The sequence below is a fragment of the Heterodontus francisci genome, chromosome 31, assembly GCF_036365525.1.
Source record: "Heterodontus francisci isolate sHetFra1 chromosome 31, sHetFra1.hap1, whole genome shotgun sequence".
Classification (NCBI taxonomy): Eukaryota; Metazoa; Chordata; class Chondrichthyes; order Heterodontiformes; family Heterodontidae; genus Heterodontus; species Heterodontus francisci.
The window spans coordinates 52,886,005-52,908,971 of NC_090401.1; the positions used below are offsets into that span (position 1 = coordinate 52,886,005).

The 22,967-nt window shown below is 42.7% G+C and overlaps 1 protein-coding gene across 6 annotated transcripts in view; it reads left to right on the plus strand.

The window, feature by feature from the left end:
* ptprub (protein tyrosine phosphatase receptor type Ub) overlaps positions 1-22,967 on the plus strand; it is an 833,961-nt gene that overhangs the window by 297,435 nt on the left and 513,559 nt on the right. For 5 of the 6 annotated variants that reach the window (XM_068011591.1, XM_068011594.1, XM_068011592.1 and 2 more), the window contains one exon: positions 9,179-9,301. The exons of the other annotated variant lie outside the window; for it this stretch is intronic. In XM_068011591.1, the coding sequence (XP_067867692.1) occupies positions 9,179-9,301 (123 nt within the window). The remainder of the gene's footprint in view (positions 1-9,178; positions 9,302-22,967) is intronic. 6 annotated transcript variants of the gene reach the window in all.

Below are 22,967 nucleotides of genomic sequence, written 5' to 3' on the forward strand. Positions count from 1 at the left end.
TAAATGAGGGAACTAAATGTAATATATCCAAATTTGCAGATGACCCTAAACTGCGTGGGAGGGTGAGTTGTGAGGAGGATGCAGCGAGGCTTCAGGGTGACTTGGACAAGTTAAGTGAGTGGGCAAATGCATGGCAGATGCAGTATAATGTAGATAAATGTGAGGTTATCCATTTTGGTAGCAAAAACAAGAAGACAGATTATTATCTGAACGGCTATAAACTGAGAGAAGGAATATGCAACGAGACCTGTGTGTTCTCATACAGCAGTCGCAGAAGGTAAGCGTGCAGGCGCAACAGGCGGTAGAAAAGGCAAATGGTATGTTGGCCTTCATAGCAAGAGGATTCGAGTACAGGAGCAGGGATGTCTTGCTGCAATTATACAGGGCCTTGGTGAGGCCCCACCTGGAATATTGTGTGCAGATTTGGTCTCCTTATCTGAGGAAGGATGCTCTTGCTGTAGAGGGAGTGCAGTGAAGGTTTACCAGACTGATTCCTGGGATGGCGGGACTGACATATGAGGAGAGATCGAGTCAGTTAGGATTATATTTGCTGGAGTTCAGAAGAGTGAGGGGGGATCTCATTGAAACCTATAAAATTCTAACAGGACTTGACAGGGTAGATACAGGAAGGATGTTCCCGATGGTGGGCGAGTCCAGAACCAGCAGTCATAGTCTAAGGATACAGAGTAAACCTTTCAGGACTGAGATGAGGAGAAATTTCTTCACCCAGAGAGTGGTGAGCCTGTGGAATTCACTACCACAGAAAGCAGTTGAGGTCAAAACATTATATGTTTTCAAGAAGGAGTTAGACATAGCTCTTGGGTCTAAGGCGATCAAAGGATATGGGGAGAAAGCGGGAACAGGTTACTGAGTTGGATGATCATAATGAATGGCGGAGCAGGCTCGAAGGGCCGAATGGTATACTCCTCCTATTTTCTATGTTTCTACTATTGTACATTTCCAAATATTTATATTCGATCTTATGGTTTATCTTTCTGCTGCTTCTAATTATGAACAACATTTGTTACCTACTGTCAAAATTATCTGAATCTTCAGGTCTGTCCCAGACATCCTTTTGTCTTTGTATCTTTCTTTGTGCATGCATGTCTCTCTTCCTCTCTGATTTTCCCCCCTCCCCTCCGCCCCCCCCACCCACTGTCTTTCTAACAATGGCTATGTCTGTCTGTTACTTCCACTTGTGTCTCTGTTTCTAATTCTGTGCCTTTCTCTGTATCTCTGCTTCTTTCTGTCTCTTTGTCTCTTTCTTTCCCATGTGCCTTTCTCCCTTTGGCTATCGGTCTGTTTATATCTCTTTTTCTGTTTCTATCTCTCCTTATCCCAGTCTTCCTATTTTGCCATCTCTCTCTTTTACTCCCTCATTCGTCAGTGGATTTTATCTTCTGCTTTGCTCAACAGAAACTGAGGTGTGACTTCCAAAACATTGTTGACCTCTTTCCCCCAGCATCAGGCCTTGTAACTGTTTATTGAGCCCCATCTAGAATGACTGAAATGAATTATTGCATTGAAATGCAAGAACTTAATTCAAGGCAGATGAACAAGTTGAGAGCTGTGGCTAAGACATAAAGTAAACCATCTCAGATCAAAATGCTTTTCAGCTTGTACTGGCTGAGTGCATTATGGTCTGATGCTCAGTAGCATAGGAACAGATAGAAACCCTTCAACACAAACAAGAAATGCTGGAAATACTCAGCAGGTCTGGCAGCATCGGTGGAGAGAGAAGCAGAGTTAATGTTTCAGGTCAGTGACCCTTCTTCCGAACTGGCAGATATTAGAAATATAAAAGGTATGAAATGTAGAAACCCTTGTTTGATTGATTGGTTCTCTTTGCTGATTTAGTTGTTAGCTCAACGATTTGTTAAAATTCTCAATGTTGTGTTCAGATCCCTGGTCTTACTGCTCCCTATCTCTATAACCTTTTACAACCCTCCGAGAACACCACCTTCTTCCAACTATGGTCTCCTTTGCATCCCAATTTTCATTGTTCCCCCACTGGTGGCCATGCTTTAAGCTGCCTGGGCCCTAAGCTCTGTAATTCCCTTTCGAAACAACTCCATCTCTCCGCGTCTCCTTTAAGATGCTGCTTAAAACTGACCTCTTTGACTAAGCTTTTGGTCACCTGTTCTAATGTCTCTTCAGATGAATTTTAAGTCAAATTTTCTCATGTTGCTCCTGTGAAACACTGTGGGACATTTTACTACATTAAAGGCGCTATATAAATACAAGTTGTCGGTGTCTGCTGGGGCTGGGATGGTTTTAATGTTCCAAGGATAGGAAGTAGCCAGGTGAACCAGGAATAGAAACCAAGTGCTGGAAATACTCAGCAGGTCTGGCAGCATCTATGGAGAGAGAAACAAAGTTAACGTTTCAGGTGAGTGACCCTTCATGAGAATGTGAACCAGGAATTCTGCTTCTGATTGCGATTCAGGCACTCTGTTGGAAAATGTTGTGTGAGAATCGGAATGCGTTTTACCATGGTCAGAATTCCTGCTGGTAGTTACCATCTTGACTTGTACATGAGGAATGGCCACTTTCACGAAGTACCGGAGAGCTGCTGGTCCCCCGTTGGAGCTATACTCCAGCAGGAGTCACCTCCTTCAGAGGAGCACAGATACAGTGAGAAAATTAGAAGAAAGCTGAACAAGCTCAATGCTGTTCCCAATGGATATGCACAAAACTACCCATAGTTCCATATAAACTCGCAACCCAAGAGAGACCGTAGGGGCTGATCTATGGGGCAACAGTTCGCACTGACTTATTAGATGACGCTCTTTTGGAGTTGAGACAGATCATTGTGCAGTGTCAAGGGAGCTTTACTTTGCTTTGAATCTGCTACACTTGAGCTGGGATTGCCAATGTTGACATTTGTTTTGGTAGAATAAAAAGAATCTTCCATTGCCCAGCAATGCTACTTTTGCCCAATTGACCACAAATAAATTTAACTAGAGCAGATGCCTTCTCCTGATGCAACCCTGCTTCTCTAGATTCTAAGACCTTCTTGGAGATTGACTTTGAGGTTATTTTTTGGCGAGTTTAAAAGACAGCAATCCGTATAGCGAAGTATAAATTGAAATGTTTAATCTTCCTTGAGCGGTGCTGCTGAAAAGATTATGACAGATAAAGGGGGTATGTCTGCTACCATTTTGGATGCTGTATTCTGTTGACATTGGGTTGGCAAGTTGGAAACTGCAGGCAAACCCTTCAGTTCGAGAAATAACCAGCTCTTTGGAGACGTGAAGGACTGAAATGATTAATCACCCTATGTGTTTCTTCTTTTATCTGTGCTTTTGTTTATATGCTTTCTGTGATGCAACTCTCCCTTGTATGAGTGAACAAAAAGCTGCAGGCAGGAAAATCGGGCCCTCCGAGACTTGCAGTACATACAACTGGTATCTAGCTAGAAATTGTTCTGCAGCAGTTCCCACTCGGCTGTTAGCTTATCATCCCATGAATATAACAATGGGACAAAGAATAATTATACAAATTCATTAAATCTGTATTTTTGCCTTCATTTGATTTCACTGGCTTGATTTCCATGGCAACAGCCGATGTTCATGCTGAGATCAGTCATTGCTGTTGAAATGGGCAAGCGTGTAAATAAAAATCTCGGGTGATGACACACGTTTAATGGTGATTTTTAAATGCTAACTTGCCCTCAATGACACACCTGTTCAGTATCATCGCAACCTCCTGATGATATGAAGGAGGAGATCTTTGCCCCTTCAGTGACATCCAGGACCTGAAATTGTGGATTCTGAGAATTGCTGTTAAAGGCACAGATTTGAAATAATTGGCAAAAGAATCTGGGCGAAAATAAAGATTTTTTTTTTAATGTAGTGAATTGTTATCATCTGGATTGCACTGCCCGAAAGAGTGGTGGAAACATTCAAAAGGGCATTGGATATATACTTGAAAAGGAACAATTTGCAGGGCTTTGGGGAAAGACTTTTTAGATCGCTCTTTCAAAGAATATCTTGTATTTTTTATGATGTAAAATGTTAGGGACTATCATGAAATGTCTGTGCTATACAGTTATCCATCATTTGTGAGTGTCTGTAAGATCTAACTTCACTGTATGTACTCCAGTTATGACCTCTGACATCCCTAATTTTAATCACTCCGTTATTGGCGGCCATGCCCTCAGCTGCCTAGAGGCTAAGCTCTGGAATTCCTCCCGAAATTGCTCCACTTCCTACCTGTCTCCTCCTTTTAAGATGCTCTTTAAAGCCTACCTCTCTCACCAAGCTTTTGGACATCTGTCCTTATATCTCCTTATGTCTCTTGGTGTCAGATATTGTTTCACTATGTTAAAGTTGCTACATAAATACAAGGCCGGAATTTCATGATGAGGTGATGGCCCACCCGCTGGCTGGAATGTCCAGGGAGGCGAGCTCGCCTCTGCTGGCCTTGGAAGCCATGCTGCTACTTTGCGTGGCTCAGGCAATTAATTGCCTGCAGTCGTGGCTTCCGCTCCTCTGAGGCAGAATGTCCTGCCTCTAAGAGCTGCTGGCTAATCAGAGGGCCAGCAGCTCTTCAGTCCCAGCAGCGCCACCGGGAGCAAGAAGAGCCACGATGCACACTGGCTTCAGAATAGGTAAGTGGGGTCAAGGCTCACTGGGGCCAATTGGCCAGACCCTGGCATGGGGTGGGGGGTTGGGGTCGAGTCATATGGCGGGGGGGTTTCCAGCGCAGGCAGTCTGTACTGCTGAGGAGCCTCTCCAGGGGTCACTGGGTACCCGATCAGGAGGACCACCCCACCTCCAAATCTACAAGGAGCCCACCAGGTATTACTGGGAGGGTTTCTCAGATCGCAAGGTGCCCATCTGCCACTGGTAAAATACCAGTGGCGGTGTGGAGGCCCTTAAATGGCTGCCTGACAGCTCCCCTGTCACTGGTAAGATACCAACGGAGTTGGTTAGGCAATGGGCATGGCACCCCCGCTATCCTACACAATTTCACGCCCTCCAACCACCGCCCTCCCACCGCCTTTCAGGCCGCTTCCGGAGGAGGGGGGTGATATTCTGGCCGAAGTTGCTGAAAAGGAATATAATTGCACGGCTGTGGGGGAAGAACAGATGATTGGGACTAATAGGAGAGCTCTTTCAAAGAGCTGACACAGGTATGATGGATACCTGTGCTGTATAATTCTATGATAAATGGAAGCTCCAGTGTGCTCATTGTGGACTGTGGCTCACACAGAAAGAGAGCAGACCTACTTGTTGGTGCTAGATCTCCAGAATGATGCCACATTCCTGGTGTCAAACCCAGAACTTAAACGAACCCAAGATGAAATCTTGTGTAGACAATGGAGCACAGTAGACGTTTATGTTTATATATTGATAATTTGGATTGGGTTAGCTGAAGCGGGGTGGGAGGATGCTCATGTGGAACATAGACTAGTTGGGCTGAATCGCCTGTTTCTTTGCTGTAGAGTTTAATTCTGTGCATTCGGAGAAACAGACACCTGTGAACTGGCTCCCACATTCAATAAGTTCATGGCTGAACTGATTACTCCACATTTCCACCGACCTCCAATAACCTTCCACCCCCATGCTTATCAAGAATCTATCTACCTCTGCCTTAAAAATATTCAAAGACTCTGCTTCCACCGCCTTTTGAGGAAGAGAATTCCAAAGACTCACGACCCTCTGAGAAAAAACTTCTCCTCGTCTTTGACTTAAATGGGCTACCCCTTATTTTTAAACTGTGACCCCCTAGTTCTAGATTCTCTCACAAGAGGAAACATCCTTTCTGCATCCACCCTGTCAAGACCCCTCAGGATCTTATGTTTCAATCAAGTCGTCTCTTACTCTTCTAAATTCCAGCGGATACAAGCCTAGCCTGTCCAATCTTTCCTTGTAAGACAGCCCACCCATTCCAGGTATTAGTCTTGTAAACCTTCTCTGTACTACCTCCAATGGATTTACATCCTTCCTTAAATAAGGAGACCAGTACTGTACACAGTACTCCAGATGTGGTCTCACCAATGCCCTGTATAGCTGAAGCATAACCTCCCTACTTTTGTATTAAATTCCCCTTGCGATAAAGGATAACATTCTATTAGCTTTCCTAATTACATGCTGTACCTGCATACTAACCTTTTGCGATTCGTGCACTAGGACACCCAGATCCCTCTACATCTCAGAGCTCTGCAATCTCTCACCATTTAGATAATATGCTTTTTTTCTTCCGTCAAAGTGGACAATTTCACACTTTCCAATATTATACTCCATTTGCCAGGTCTTTGCCCACTCACTTAACCTATCTATATCCCTCTGTAGCCCCTTTATGTCCTCTTTATCAAGTTACTTTCCTACCTATCTTTGCGTCATAAGCAAATTTAGCAACCATACCTTCGGTCCCTTCATCTATGTCATTTATATAAATTGTAAAAAGCTGTGGCCCCAGCACTGATCCCTGTGGCACACCATTTGTTACATCTTTACAACCAGAAAATGAGCCATTTATGCCTACTTTTTGTTTCCTGTTAGCTATCCAATCTTCTATCCATGCCAATATGTTACCTCTGACACCATGAGCTTTTATTTTCTGCAATCCCCTTTGATGTGGCACCTTATCAAATGCATTTTGGAATTCTAAGTACAATACGTCCACTAGTTCCCCTCTATCCACAGCACATGAATCTCCCTCAAAGAACTCCAATGAATTGGTTAAACATGATTTCCCTTTCACAAATCCATGTTGACTCTGCCTGATTACCTTGAATTTTTCTAAATGCCCTGCTAGAATGACTTTAATAATAGCTTCTAACATTTCCCCTAATAAAGATGTTAAGCTAACTGGCCTGTAGTTTTCTGCTTTCTGTCTGTCTCCCTTTTTGAATAAAGGAGTTACATTCGCTATTTTCCAATCTAACAGAATCTTCCCTGACTGTAGGGAATTTTGGAAAATTAAAACTAACGCATCAACTATCCCACTAACACCCCAAGGATGAAAACCATCAGGACCCGGGGACCTGTCAGCCCGCAGCTCCAACAATTTGTTCAGTACCATTTCCCCGGTGATTGTAATTTTCTTGGGTTCCTCCCTCCCTTCCATTTCCTGACTTAGAGCTAATACTGGGATGTTACTTGTATCCTCAATTGTGAAGACCGACGCAAAATATCTGTTCATTTCATATGCCATCTCCAAATTATCCATTATTAATTCCCCAGACTCACTTTCTATAAGACCAACGCTCACTTTGTTAACTCTTTTTTAAATATCTGCAGAAACTCTTACTATCTGTCTTTATATTTCTAGCTAGCTTTCTCTTGTACTTTAATTTTACCTTCCTTATCAATCTTTGTCATTCTTTGCTGTTTTTTATATTCTGTCCAATCTTCCAACCTGCCTCCCATCTTTGTGTAATTATAGGCTTTTTCTTTAAGTTTGATAATATCTTTAACTGTTTTAGTTAACCACCGATGGCAGGTCCCACCCCTCGGAATTTTTCTTTCTCGTTGAAATGTATCTATTGCGTATTCTGAAATATCCCCTTAAATGTCTGCCACTGCACCTCTATTGACCTATCCCTTAACCTAATTTCCCAGTTCACTTTAGCTAGCTCTGCTTTCATGCCCTCATAATTGCCCTTATTTAAGTTTAAAATACTAGTCTTGGACCCACTCTTCTCTCCAACTGAATGTAAAATTCAAACATATTATTATCGCTGCTACCTGGGGCACCTTAACTATAAGGTCATTAATTAATCCTATCTCGTTGCACAATACCAGGTCTAGTATAGCCTTCTCTGGCTCCAGAACGTATTGTTCCAAGAAATTGTCCTGAAAACATTCTATGTACTCCTCATCTAGGCTACCTCTGCCCATCTGATTTTTCCAGTCTATATGTAGGTTAAAATTCCCCTTAATTATCGCTGTACCTTTCTGACAAGCTGCCATTATTTCTTCCTTTATACCCCATCCTACAGTGTGGTTAATGTTAGGTGGCCTGTACACCACTCTCATAAGTGACTTCTTGCCTTTATGATTCTCATCTCTACCCAAACTGCTGGTCTCCTAAACTTAGGTTATCCCTCTCTATTGCGCTAATACCATCATTACTTAACAGAACTACCCCTCCACCTTTTCCTAGCTTCTTGTCCTTCCTAAATGCCATGTACCCTTCAATATTCAGATCCCAATCTATGCCATCCTGCAGCCATGTCTCTGTAATGGCTATCAGATCGTACTTATTTATTTCTTTGCTCTTTTCCCATAACCCTGCAATCTTTCTTTTTCTTTTTCAAATATATAATTGAATTCCCATTTGAAAGTTACCATTGAGTCTGCTTCCACCACTCTTTCAGGCTGTACATTCTAAATCAAAACAACTCGCTGTATAAAAATATGTCTCCTCATCTACCCTGAGGCTCTTTTGCCAGTTATCATATATCTATTTCCTCTGGTTATCAACCCTCCTGCCATGAAAACTTTTTTTTCCTTATTTACTCTTCCAAAACTCTTCATAATTTTTAAAAACTCTATTAAATCTTCCATTAACCTTCACTGCTTTAAGGAGAATAACCCCAGACTGTTGCTGGGCCAGCAATATACAATTCATTTATTCCACTGGTAGGCCCTAGGCTCGATCTGTGTGCTGATTAGCTGATTTCAAACAGGACACCTGTTGGGCGTGGGGTGGGCAGGTGGCTGTTATTGGCTTGAGTTAGGAAGGGGTAAGTTGGTTTGTGTTTTGACCTCTGATTGATTGTTATCCATCAACGTCAGCTAAAACTGTGTGCGTGCGTATATGGGGACAGTGGGTGAACGCAGCACTAGTCTTTGCTGTGATGGTCCCTGTGGAAAAATACCCCTCAATGCACTCCATCCAGGTTTGCACATGAATAGTGGCTACCTGAGCAAAGTTACCAGAGTGCAGTCGGCACCTTTGGAACTTTGCTCCAGGAAGGAGTTGGTGCTTTCAGGAAGGGGGGAACATTGGTAAGTAAATAACCCTTGCTATTGAAATAAAAACAGAAAATGCTGGAAATACTGAGCTGGTCAGGCAGCATCTGTGGAGTGAGAAAGTTAATGTTTCAGGTCGATAACCTTACATCACCCTTTTATGTTGGTTTCTTTCTGGCATAGTTCAATGATTTGGGTAGATCACTGAAAATTTCACAGGTAAACTAAGCAGTCGTCGTCTTTGTCAACAGGAGAATGCACCTTTGGCAAAGAATCTGGTCCATGTGAATATGTCCAAAGTAAAGATGATGACTTTGACTGGCAGCTCGTTGTGACTCATGATCCATCTCGACAGACCTCTGATCTCCTTCGAGGTGAGTTGCTGCTATTTTTTCCCCCTCTATTTCCAGGCCATGGTTGTGAAAATATATGGTTGTCAGAGCCATAAAATCTCTTTGGGATGGGTGGTAATGAAGGTCCTTCCCTCGTAAGGAATTTAATAGTTCTTTTGCTAAGTGTGTGGGGCAGCGAATTCATGCTGTACATTCGAGCAAAGGATAATCTGGGCATTATAGATAGAATTTACTGCCAGTGGTGTTATTTCATGAGCAGTAGGACTGCTTGTACCCGATTTTATTTTTTCTCTGTTTACCCATTTATATAGCAGAGAGGGGAATTGGGTCTGAGCCCATTAAATGTTCATTTGATAACATTAACTGTAATTATTAAAAGTACATGTCCAATCAGGTCTTGCAACCAGCACTGTGTGAATTTATGGGGTACTGATATTTCAGGGAGCAGTCCTGGCATGATACTGGGAGTTTGGTGAGGTGGCAATCATTCTGTTTGTATTGTGGAAGCAATCAACAGCAGCTGTGAAGAACAAAGGACTGAATATTACAGTCCCTCCCCCCCCCCCCCCCCTCCACCCCCAGACGTCGAGGGTCATGGCCAGGAGGCGGGGGCTGGAAAAAACCTCTGGGAGAGAGCCGCCACGCACCCAAATGCCGCGAGGGCCCAGCCCAATATTGCCGGCGGTGGTGAGGCCTTGTAGTGGCCCCGGCTCGCTGCTCAGCGATGGGACTGCTATTTAAATAAATTTAAAATCATTGAATTAATTATATCCACGTCCCCGCCGTCTGTCCTAGTGCGATCTTTGTGCCGCTGGCCGGCACTCCCGCACCTTCGGATCCTGGTCCGAGGAACTGAGATGGAACATTGGTGGGGAGAGGGGAGGAGGCAAGTTTCTTGGAGCGGGGTCAAAGTAATATCATTGGTATAGGGAATGGTGGGAAGGGTTCTAGGTTAATGTTTATGCACTTTGTTGGGGGGAGGGTGGAAGGCCAGGTCGACAAGGTGTTATGGGTGGGGGGGGGGGGGGGGTGAGTGGTGAGAAGAGGGCAAGTAATTAATTCGATAGTTATTGGAGGGGGGATGGGAGAGGGGCAAAATAAATGTTTTAAATTTTTTTCATTCAATGTCTCTTTTAAATATTTAAGTTGAACGGTAGGGATCGAAGCCCTTTAAAAATGGTGTCAGCTCCTGTGCACGCCATTGCCCATCCCCTCCACGTCATTGGTGGGGAAGGTCCGCCCTGGCTATTTAAATGAGCCGCCGTGCTTAATATCGCGGTGGCTCCACGACGTGTGGCCTGCCATTGTTTTCGAGCCCAGAGAGTCCAACTGCACATGTCACTGTTTTGTTTCTAGTCTTTGGACCTGCTTTGTTGCATGGGGAACATGTGTCAAGGCCAGCAAATGACCAAAACCTGTCGCTAACCTAGTCCAATAGACTGGGTTGAGCCACTCAAGATAGAAAACTCATGTCTCTGGCAATGATATTTACATTGGCCTTTAGGCATTGTTGCTGCCTCTGGAAAGGCTGGTAGAACCAGCTGTTGGAGCAGATCATAAACCCCCAGAAGCACGGCCTCATTTGATTTACTGTGCTGCTATTGACAACACTGATCTTAAATGAATAGATTATTAGTGTGCTAACAACGAACACAGTATTTGAGCTGAATCTGAGCCTACCTTGGACTCTCTATAATGGCACCAGTGCCCTTTTTACAGTGGTTTCTAAGAGCATCAGTATATTTTTGTGTCTGACAATTTGCTGTCCGTACTTGTTTCCTTGTACCTTTGTCAAAATAACAAGAGAAATACTTAATCTCTTTGTATAAGGGGTTCTTTGTCATCTGCAATTGTTTAAGAGCAGCAATTGTCAGAAACATTATGTATAATCTTACCCAGGTAAATCAGTAAATCAATCTCTTGGTGTACATGGAAGATAGTGAAAGGTTTATAATTACTTTGCATGTTGAACTTACTCTTTTGTTCAATTGTAAAGATGGCGAGACAGTTGTACATGCATTAACTTTGAGTTCTTCACTAATTGCTTATTAGAGTATGTCACTGGTTTTTTAACTATGGACGTGGACGTCACTGAACAATCGATCATCACCACCTTATCAAAATAAGATGTCTGTCAGTGATTTATACTCCATGAAACATGGCTTCGATGTGTCAGGGCACCTCATCATACCACTAACAGGCTAGTTCTTAATTGTAGTGGGAAATGCAGCAAACTGCATTATGGTTGACCGTGACTTTGATTTCGGTGATACCATTCCGTCCGCCATGAAAGATCTTTCTCCGTGATGTTTTAGAAGGTCAAGGGAGCACATGTTCAGGGTTGTGAAGAGTAAATTAGCCCTGACATCAGAAATTATTTCTTTACACAGAGGGCAATCGACAGCTGGGATGGGTTGTCAGAAAAGGGGGTTAAAGTCAGAACACGGAATTTAAGAAATGGCATAACAGGAATGCAGTCATGACGAATAGGGATCTGGTCTGTATGGAGTTAACTCATCTTTGTGAAGACTGGATAGAAACAGAAAAAATCTGGAAATATGCAGCAGGTGCAGCAGCAACTAGAAAGACTTTTCAACCCGTCTTTTCTTTTTACGGACGTTGACTGACTTGAATTCTTTTTGCTTTTCTTTATGTTAGGGATGTGCCAGTTGGTCTCGACATGCTTGAGCTCAGTCAGGGCACTCAAAACCACAGCATGGCAGATGGAGTTCATTACAGAGAAGCATGAAGTGATGCACTTTAGGAGAACTGATATGGAATGACAGTATACTGTAAATGGCATGGTTTTGAAAAGTGTAGATGAATAGAGAGACCTCAGTGTCCATATACACAAATGCTTAAAGGTGGTTGGGCAAGTTAATTGGATGGTTTGAGAAAAGCATATGGATTACTTCGGTTTGTAAACGGAGGTATAGAACATAAAAGCAAAGACAACATGCTACAACTTTGTAGATCACTGATTGGGCTCCAGCTGAAGTATTGTGAACAATTACGGGCACCACATTTCAGGATAGATGTAAAGGCCTTGGGGTACTGAGTAGGTTTACCTGGATGTTACCAAGGATGAGGGACTTCAGTTATGAGGAGAGATTGGGAAAGTTAGGTCTGCTTTCTTTTGAACAGAGATGTCAAGAGGTGACCTCCTGGAGGTTTTCAAGATGATAGGGAAGAGTTTTGATGGAGTAGATAGAGAAAAGCTGTTCACTGCGGCAAGTAGGTTCATAACCAGAGGTCATAAATTTAAAATCATTGGCAAAGGACCTAGAGGGGACATGAGAAAATATTCACTGAGTTTTTAGGACCTGGAATGCTGTACCTGAAAAGGAAGCTGATTTCATGAATAATTTTAAAAGGGAGTTGAACGGGTAGATCAGGATGTGGACCTTACAGGGTGACGGATAAAAAGTGGAGATGTAGGATTAAGCACGACTGCACTTTCAAAGAACCAGCACAGAAATGATGGGTTGAGTGGCTGACTCCTGTGCTATGAGTTCTATGAGTCTATGACGAGTAAAAAGTCTCCACAAAGCATTTTTATGGTAGCCATACTGGAAAAAGGGTTTTAAAGGAAATGTCTGTGTTGGTGAGGGAGCCAGAAACAGTGCATATTCATGATCAGTGGCTGAGACCTATTTAGAAGCACTTTCTGGCACTGTGCTGTGATCGGGAACATTTCTCAGTCAGTGCAATGCACAGAACAGTCTTCCCCCGCAGTCTCTTCAGAATATTCTGAGGCTATTTTTAACTCCTGGCCTATCCTATTAATTTAAATACAAATGTGTAAATAGACTTCTAGGTGCTGAGGTCTAATTTCTGTTTCATGTGTTGGTTGGCTTCATAACTCAAGAGTGGTAAGGCCATGTGTGTGTGTGTGGGGGTGGGTGTGTGTGGTTTGAGAGGGGAAAAGGTGACTGGATAATTTTATAACTAGTCACTCATTGGCTATATCTAAGGATCCTTTATCTCAGTAATTATTATATGAAGAATACACGTAGATGTTACACAAAGCTGCTGCCCAATATGTGCTGCCTTTTGGCGCTTCTGAATTCACCCTGTTTATGCTGTGGATGGAATTTAAAGCATCAACAGCAGTTGAAGAACAACAGATTTACCATTCCCAATTTATAAGCAAGTACATTTCTGTTAAGATTATGTTCTTTCATTCCAAGTTGGGTTTTTGACTTGAATTTGCCACCCACATACTTTCCGCAATAATATAGGCCTGCTCCTGGCTGGCAGAAAATAATTGCACCCTGGGATTGGCTGTGCAGGGCAGAGGGAATATTTATAATTGCTGGTGCTTGGTTTCCAGTGGCAGGGAGTAAAACCACCTTGTGTGGTGTAATGCCTCCAGAGTTTTGTGAGACCTTTTTTTTTTATACCACTGAAGTGTTTCCCATTGCTATTTTCGGTGCTTCATGCTATACGTGAGGTATAAGTTAGAAACTGTTGTAGTTTCACTGTAATAACATACAAGATGCTTTGTTGGTAAGGAGAATGTTGCAACAACCCAAAGACAGGAAAGCACTGTATAAATGCAGTTTTTTTTCTTTCTTTTCTGTAGATATATTGCTTTGCAGAAGAGGGTGATCTGTTTGCTGGCTGGAATGAGAGTCCGTTCCACTCAGCTCAAGCTGCCAAGAGTACAATCTTACTTGGTCTAGCTGAGTGTTATTTTGAGCTGGGCACTGTTCCACAATGGATATTGGCCTACAAATGGAGCTTGCTTTTGTTCCTTTGAGCCTGGCACAAAGTTTGCTAGCTTGAGGCTGGTGTCTTAAATGTGATGGACTAAAGAGCAATTGGATGTGACCAGACCAGTTTTTACATTTATCTTCAAGGCTAATTCCTGAGCACCGAAGCATTGCTGATGGTTTGAATTTTCTAATGTAATATGATTAGGAATGGTGTAAGCTTTCTCACTTGTATCAATGAGTGCGATTAAGGCTCTAATGAAATTGACTGATCTGTTAACTGACAATAATGTGACAATACTTACCCTCCAGGTTCATAGGTGACCTATGCTATCATGTAATTGTATTCAGCTAATGACCTATTTAGTCAGTCACTCTTACATGTGCAGGATAGCCTGAGATGGTACTCAAAGAGCGACTATTGACAAAGCAATTCAAATGCTGAACCATATTGTTAAAGAGTACAGGAGAGTTCATGCTGAAATCATACAGTGCTTGGATAAGGGTGTTGTGTTTGATTTTGGTCAGTGGAAAACAAGGGAGACATGAGCCCGAAGACCGTGCAGAGACGTGCAAGATTGATCCTTAGTTCAGTCTTTGACTTGCTTTTGAGGAAAGGCTCATCTTTCTCTCATCTTTCAGCCTTCAAAGGAGAGTGACTCAACGGTGACCTCAATAGTCAAAACTAGATTTATTGTTTCTAAGATGTATTCCATATCCCTCTGAGCTCCCCTCTAGTCATTTCCTTTCTAGGTTAAAGAGACCATATTTTTCTGGTCTCTCTGACTGTAAGACAGATTCAAACTGATCAAAGAATATTTCTGGACTAATGCTGAGAAATGCTTTATCGTGCAAAGAGTGGTCTAAACTTGGACTGAGTTTCCAGATAGGGAGGTGGAGCCAACAACATTGGGGGTATATCAGATGTCTTGTCAGCTTAATAGTTAATCTCTTATGGTGGACTAAAGTCACACGTAGCCCACACTGGATAGGAGGGAAAGTTCCCTTCGGCTTAGGTGAACCAGTTGGGTTTTATGACCATCTGGCATTTCTTGTGTCTGATGCTAGCCCAGAAATTACCAGATTTATTGAATACAGTATCACAACTTGACATGGTGGGATTAATGTTCACAAGATTTGTCCCATTAGTGTTGCAGTGATTTATCTCTGCGTCACAGGAAGAGCAAAAACCACCCAGGATTCCCAGTCTGCTACCCAGTGAATGCTGCAGATGTTTGGTGATAACAGAATAGGGCTTGACTGTGATCTTTAGATAAGGGCATACCAACACTTATTGTCTAAGGTACCTGAAAGTGCCCATAGAAATATACTCCAGCAAGGAGTCAGCATCTTTCGGAGAAGATAACGATGTGAAGAGAAAAGATGAAGGAAGAAATAAAAAAAACAATTTAACAGCCAGCAGTGCTGAAAAAATGTGAGGCAAAACTTCTGTAAGCTTGCTGAAATATTTTAATGTTCTCAGACAGAGGCTTAATTAATCAAGTCCACGTGGCTGACAAAGTTGTAATGGACTCAGAAACACAGTGACAACTGTTGCTTCCGCTCTGTGAAATGTTGATCAGGCTGTTTGTGGAATAGATATCATTGGATGATATCAACTCAGCCTAATCACCCTTGTGCATGTTTCCATACTGGAGCACAGGTGGGCAAAGAGAATTGGTTAACCATCACATTGAAGGGTTGTCGAGCAGCATGTCGAAGTAGTGTAACAATTGGTTGGCCAGTGTTGCAGGTGATGGGTGAGCATTCGTCCATTGTCAGGTGGTGACATTTGTGCTGTATTAATGCCATTTGATGTGGAGCAGATAGCACGGTTGTCATTGCATGTCAGAGACTGATCGTCACTGCAGCTGAGAGCTAATCAGGATGGCAATTTCAGCAATATGCAACAGGCTCTGTTTATTAAAAAAAAAGCTCTTCCTCACATCCCCACTGCATCTCTCTTGCCTGAAACCTTCAATCTGTGTCCCCGAGTCCTTGTACCATCAGTTAATGGAAACAGCGTTTCCTTGTCTAACTTATCATAACCTGTCATAATCTTGTACACCTCAATCAAATCTCCCCTCAATCTCCTTTGCTCCATCAAGAACAAACCCAGCTTCTCCAACCTAACCTTGTCACTAAAATCCCCCATCCCTGGAACCATTCTGGTAAATTTCCTCTGCTCCCTCTCAAGGACCCTCACATCCTTCTTGAAGTGTGGTGACCAGAACTGGATGCAATACTCTAGTTGGGAACTAATCAGAGCTTTATAAAGGTTCAGCATAACTCCCTTGCTTTTGTACTCCGTGCTTCTATTTATGAAGCCCAGGTCCCATGTACTTTGCTAACCACTCTTTCAATATATCCTGCCACTTTCAAAATTTGGTATCATCAGCAAATTTTGAAATTCTATTCTGTATTCCAAGATCCAAGTCATTTATATATAGCAAAAACTCAGTGGTCCTAACTTGGCGAACACCACTGTCTATCATCCTCTAGTCTGAAAAACAACCATTTACTATGAATTGCTGTTTTCTGTCTTTGAGGCAATTTTTTGTCCAATTGGATACTGACCCTCCTATTCCATGAGCCTCAATTTATTTATCCCGCCTTTTATGTGGTACTTTGTTGAACGCTTTCTTAAAATCCATATAGACAACATCCACTGCATCTCCTTCATCAACCTTCTCAGTTACTTCATCAAAAAATTCAATGAGATTACTCCAGCATGATCTGTTTTTTACAAATCCGTGCTGGCTATCCTTAATTAACTCAAACATCTCCAAGTTCCTGTAGATTGTTTTCCCCTGATTATTGTTTCTAAAATCTTCCCTACCACTGATGTTAAACTAACTGGCCTGTAGTTGCTAATACTGTCCTCTATACCCTTTCTTGAATAAGGGTGTCACATTGCCACTCTCCAATGCTCTGGCACCTCCTCCATGTCTAGGCAAGATTGAAAGATTATGGCAAGCCCTTCCGGTATCTCCACCCCTACTTCCTTTAGCAACCTGGGATCCATCCATCCTTCAGCTTCACAAATATAGAGAGGAACTTATCTTTGGGATCCTGTGCTGTCAGCTGATTCTGGTTGAAACCTGCACAGTGCACCCTCCATCTAGTTCAGTATAAAAATGGCAAACGGGGTCCCATAAACATCATAGGGATCCCAATTAGGATTTTAAATTGATCTCCAACCTGTCTCAGGGAAACATTGCCCTAGGCACGGTGATGGCGGTAGGGTATTGCTCAGATTTTTTGGGGTGCTACCTCCCCTATCGCAACAGGAGAGAGGCCTGAAAATTCAGCCTAATGAATACAGCAAGACCAATTCTTCTTTTCACTTCTGTGATATTGGTGGGGATATTGATATCAAAGTAAATCAACTAACACATTCTCTGCAGTCACGTCTGACTTGCAGATGAACAACTTACAGATAACTGTGTTGATTTTATCTTAGACCAGTTGATTCTTATTCCAAACCTGACTATTTTTTTGGGGTTAAGGGGCTAAATGTCTCTGATGGACACTGCTTTTTTTCTGCAAAAAGAAATTAGCACATCGTCAGCAGAGCACAAATTGATTAAAAGTATCACCTAGAACTGGTGGGTCAGCCATTGCTGCCATCATAGTCTCCTGTTATGGCTGAGTTGAAATGTTTTGTAACGTGTTCTTGATGAGCATTTAACTTAGTGCAGAATGCAATGGTTGTTGGGTTGCTTTCCTGCTTGACAGTAGTTAGTGATATTACAGTCTTGCAATCAAAGTACTCCCAGACCTATTGCTGGTGCACCCAAGTTAGTTAGCAGAAGCTATAAGGCCTCACCGTTGATAAAATCAAAGGATTTTTTTGAGATCAGAAATAGCTGCATAAAATGGTCCACGAATACACATCGAGGGGGGTTTTGTCTTTGTTGTAATGGCACTACTAAAGGTCATGAAGACAGAAATTTACCCAGTAGGTTTTCTGCCAGCAGGCTTAACACCTTTTCTTTCCCCTACTCTTTCAAAAACTTCCTTAAAATCTCTTGGCCCATGCCAACGCTTACTGCCCCTAACTCCTCTCCTGCTTCCACTACTTTTCCCTTTGGATCATTGAGCTCCATCACATGGAACAGAACGTAAGCGGTGAATACTTTGCCAGGTACTGATAATAACAAAATGCCATGATACATGAAACGATTGAAGTGATCACCTGTCTCTTTCCGAAGATATGTTGTTCCTTGCCAGTCAGGCAGAACCTGTTCCATCTACCATTTACTGACCACCAGGTTTGATCGCATCCACACTGATTAATAACAGTTTGGAGCTCTTCTTGCTTTCAGCTGCCATGCAGTGAGTGGTTAGGATCTGGAATGCACTGCCTGAGAAGTTGGTGGAGACCGATTGAATGAACGGGAATTGGATAAACACTTCAAGAGAAAATTTGCAAAGCTACGGGGAAAGGGCTGGGGTGTGGGACTAGCTGAATTGCTCTTGCAGAGAGCTAGCGGGGACATTCCAGGCCAAATGGCCTCATTCTGGGCTATAACCATTCTGTGACGCTGAATCAATTGCCTAACTTTGGTCTGAGTGATGTCAGGTGCTTGGTTGACTTTTTGTAAAGCTGTCTGTGCCGTACATTCTGGTAGGCTGACTCTGAATCCCGTGCTGAGACACTTACTGGCAGGATTATTTTGATGACTATGTTCTTGGTATTGCTGACAGATGTGTTGGTGTGTTAAATTTCAAAGCTTTATTACCAAAGTGAAATCTGGAGATCTGGGACAGGTAATGACAAAGTCTGTTGTTAATACTAAGAACATGAGCTTAAAAATAGTGCAAGTCTTTTTGTGATTCTACTTGCAGAGGTTTTCTATTCTAAAAGAAACTGTCAATTCTTAATTTAAAGGAAACAGTTAGTTCATAGTGTTACTGTCAATGTAAACCATTGTGCATTGCTCCCTCCATGTACCAGTAAAATGTAAGGATAGATTTTACAAACTTGTACTCTTGCTGAAGTACATTGCCTACCAGGGTATCCATTGAGAATTTGGTGAGGAGGTCAGTGGACCTTGCTATAATTATCCTCAATACCCCTGGGGTTAGAGAGGAAAAATAGCTCAGGTTCTTGGGAACATAGGAACAGGAGTAGGCCATTCAGCCCCTTGAGCCTGCTATGCCATTCAATTTTATCATTGCCGATTTGTATCTCAACTCCATCTACACGCTGTGGTTCCATAACCCTTAATACCCTTACCAAACAGAAATTTTCAATTGACCCTCAGCATCAGTAATTTTTGGGGGAAGAAAGTTCCAGATTTTGAGCCCTAACCAACAACCACTGGTGGAAGTGTGTATGGGGTGCAGAATGTGGGAAGTGTGTTAACTAAGTTGCAGCATCAGGCTTGACTGTGATGTTCTTGTGTCCACTAATCCACTAATATTTTTCAAGCCCTCACATGAAAAAAGAAGGCTTCTTGGGTGAAGTATAAAATGGTGACTAGTTCCTGTGGAATTGTATTCCAACAGGGAATAGATACTTTCAGGAAAGGAGGAGGGAAGATAACTGATGGAAGAGAAGATAAAATAGCACAAAGATCAATGGTTCTATTTTAATTAGACCCTTTCACTTACTGTATGAAAGCTGGGATAGAGCTGGCGTAATGCCTTTGCTTAGAAAATAGAGTTGCCAACCTTCCAACATGGCCTTGGAATCTCCAGGAGTTAAAAATTAGTCTTCTGGATACTGCTACGAGCATCCCAGGAGAAAAATTATAGGTGCATTTTTCAAAAAAAATGCAGTTCTTCTATTGAACACTTTTGGTTAATTATAAAAGTATCATCAATGGGAAGAAAGACTGTTTAAATGGGTGGGATGGTTGAAGGTGGGTGGTCATGTGATGGAACTTCCAGGGATATGCCCAACTATATTGGCAGCCCTGCTGGGGAAAGAAGAGAGAATAGCAATCACCTGCTCAGTCAACTTCCTACGTCTGAGCAGGTTATGAGTGGAAACCCAGAGGCCTGAGCTACTGAGGCTCATGTGAAAGTAAGTCAGGCTGCAGATAGGCCCCAGGCTGTATTATGACTACTACTGCCTTACAAAGTGTAGCGCTTTTGGTTTCCATGGTATTCTGCAGCTGCTATGACTATTTGGTTGTTTGAGTTAATGGCACTTAGTGCTCTGCAGGGTCAACAAACCAATAAAACAGAAATGACACACTGTCATTCAGACTTTATTTTCATTATAAGTGTTGTAATTATTTTCACAGACGCTAAGTAAGTGAGCAAAAAGCATTCATCATGAGCCCATTACTGAAACAAAGCAACACATTTTATCTCCATCTTCACGCTGTTTTCTTGATACTCCCATTTAATCATTAAAAAGCATGAGAGTGGAAAATGGCATTTCAGAGTTGATCATTTTAACATTGTTCCTCACAAGACCATTAATAAAATAAAGTAGCAGCCTGACAGGTAGGAAATTTGCAGGATCAGTGCAGTTTCAGAGAGCAACCAAGTCAAGTCACTTTGCTATCAAACTCCTTAAGTTTCAGCCCTTTTGAAATTCTTCCCTTTTCTGCTGCTCTCCTGAAAGCACTGGGTCCTGTCTGGTTTCATAAGTGCCTTCCTCCAATCACTGTTGCCCACATGCACAGTGCTTCCAACCAGCATTACTGGCTAGTCCTGATCAGGAAGCAGAAACTCCTTCCTTAACCCTGGAACATTGGGGTTAAACTTGGTCTTTGGCAGTCGTGCATTGGCAGCCCCTTTTACACCCCACTATATTCTTTACTATTCATATCAAGAGATGCCGATTCTGGCTGGACCAATCCCTGAACGTTTCATCGCATGACATTTTGCCTTCAACCACCCTGCCCAGTCAAATAGCTTTTCCTCACCATCTCTACTAGTTTCAGAACTAATAAAAGGGCTCGAAGTTTTTTTTTAATGCCCTTATGATTTTCTTCCTGGGTTGTGAGCAGCTGTGTCCTTGAAATTAATCTGCAAATCCTGGGGACTCCAGGACCATCCTGGAGGTTTGACGATCCTATTCACATTACGTCAACTGGGGTATAGAACAAGTTGCTGATTCGCCAACGCTTGTCTTGTGCTGCCACTAAAGATCAATTTCATGCCCATTGTATCCAGTTGAATCTCCAAACTGCCACCATGGCTCACAGCCAACACAGGCTAGAGACCAAACCTTTTAGATGCTTCTGTTCTCCATGGCTCAGTTTCACACTGGTGCATTTGCTTCGAGCATCAATCTTGAGCACTATTTTAGATCACCTTGTGGCTCAAACTTGGATAAACAAATGTGGCGAAGGCCTCAGTGGGAACGAACACTTCTGTTACCTGTGTACAATCAGCATTCAAAAGGACTTCCTGTTTCATGTATTAACATTTGGCTAGCAAGTTGGAAATTCTGTTAATTGCTTTTTAAATGCCATGGGACATTTTGCTATGTTAAATGTGCTACATAAATGCAAGTTGTTGCTGGTTTTTTTTTTAGATTAGAGATACAGCACTGAAACAGGCCCTTCGGCCCACCGAGTCTGTGCCGAACATCAACCACCCATTTATACTAATCCTACACTAATCCCATATTCCTACCAAACATCCCCACCTGTCCCTATATTTTCCCTACCACCTACCTATACTAGTGACAATTTATAATGGCCAATTTACCTATCAACCTGCAAGTCTTTTGGCTTGTGGGAGGAAACCGGAGCACCCGGAGAAAACCCACGCAGACACAGGGAGAACTTGCAAACTCCACACAGGCAGTACCCGGAATCGAACCCGGGTTCGATTGTTGATCTGCGCTCAGTTAGTTGGTCTCATGGTGGAGGGTGAGGGCAGATTTAGTCTCTGTAACCCTGGATATGATCAAACTTGCTGGTCAGTAAATGGCGAATTAATGCACTCTCTCTTCATTGCAGTTTGCTCGAAGGAGCAGGTTATGATCACTGTGGAATAAAAGCAATAATTAATTCTTTTGAAAAGAGATAGGGATTAGATTAGGTAAGGCAAAATCAGCTAGGTAGGATCCGTCCTCCTGATAGCCATCCATTGAGCCCTTCAGCGATGTCAGGTCAGAACAGGATTAGGCTCAACTCGATACCCTCCATGGCCAAATGACATTCATTATCAGGCTTGCACATAAAGGGGTAGCCACTAAAGTAAGGGCAACTGGCAGCTATGAAGCCATGGCATGACAGTAAGAGTCAGCACCTTCAGGGCAGAAAGGAGGAAAGGATAAAACATAGCAAAAAACATTCCTACTGTGCAGAATGTCGCCACGTGTGGAGTTTACAACTGAAGTGATGCCAGTTAACATTAATGGAGGCTTGCGCTGGATTCATAGCCTAAGAAATAGCTGGAGTAGGTCTTATCGTCTCCTCAAGCCTGCTCTGCCATTCAATAAGATCATGGTTGATTGTCTACCTGAACTCTACTTTCCTGCCCTACCCCCATCTTCACTCTGGAAACTAAGGAAAATACTGTCCCAGAGTGGCACAGTAGGGCGGCGCAGTGGTTAGCACCGCAGCCTCACAGCTCCAGCGACCCAGGTTCAATTCTGGGTACTGCCTGTGTGGAGTTTGCAAGTTCTACATGTGTCTGCGTGGGTTTCCTCCGGGTGCTCCGGTTTCCTCCCACAAGCCAAAGACTTGCAGGTTGATAGGTAAATTGGCCATTAGCAATTGCCCCTAGTATAGGTAGTTGGTAGGGAAATATCGGGACAGGTGGGGATGTGGTAGGAATATGGAATTAGTGTAGGATTAGTATAAATGGGTGGTTGATGGTTGGCACAGACTTGGTGGGCCGAAGGGCATGTTTCAGTGCTGTATCTCTAAAACTAAACTAAATGCCAAGTAAGGAGAGTGTTATTCACCACCTGAGGCATTGTCACACATTAGATAAACAGATGGCTTCACCGCTTACTCATTCAACTCTCCAGATTAATGTGGTGATGAGGTTGA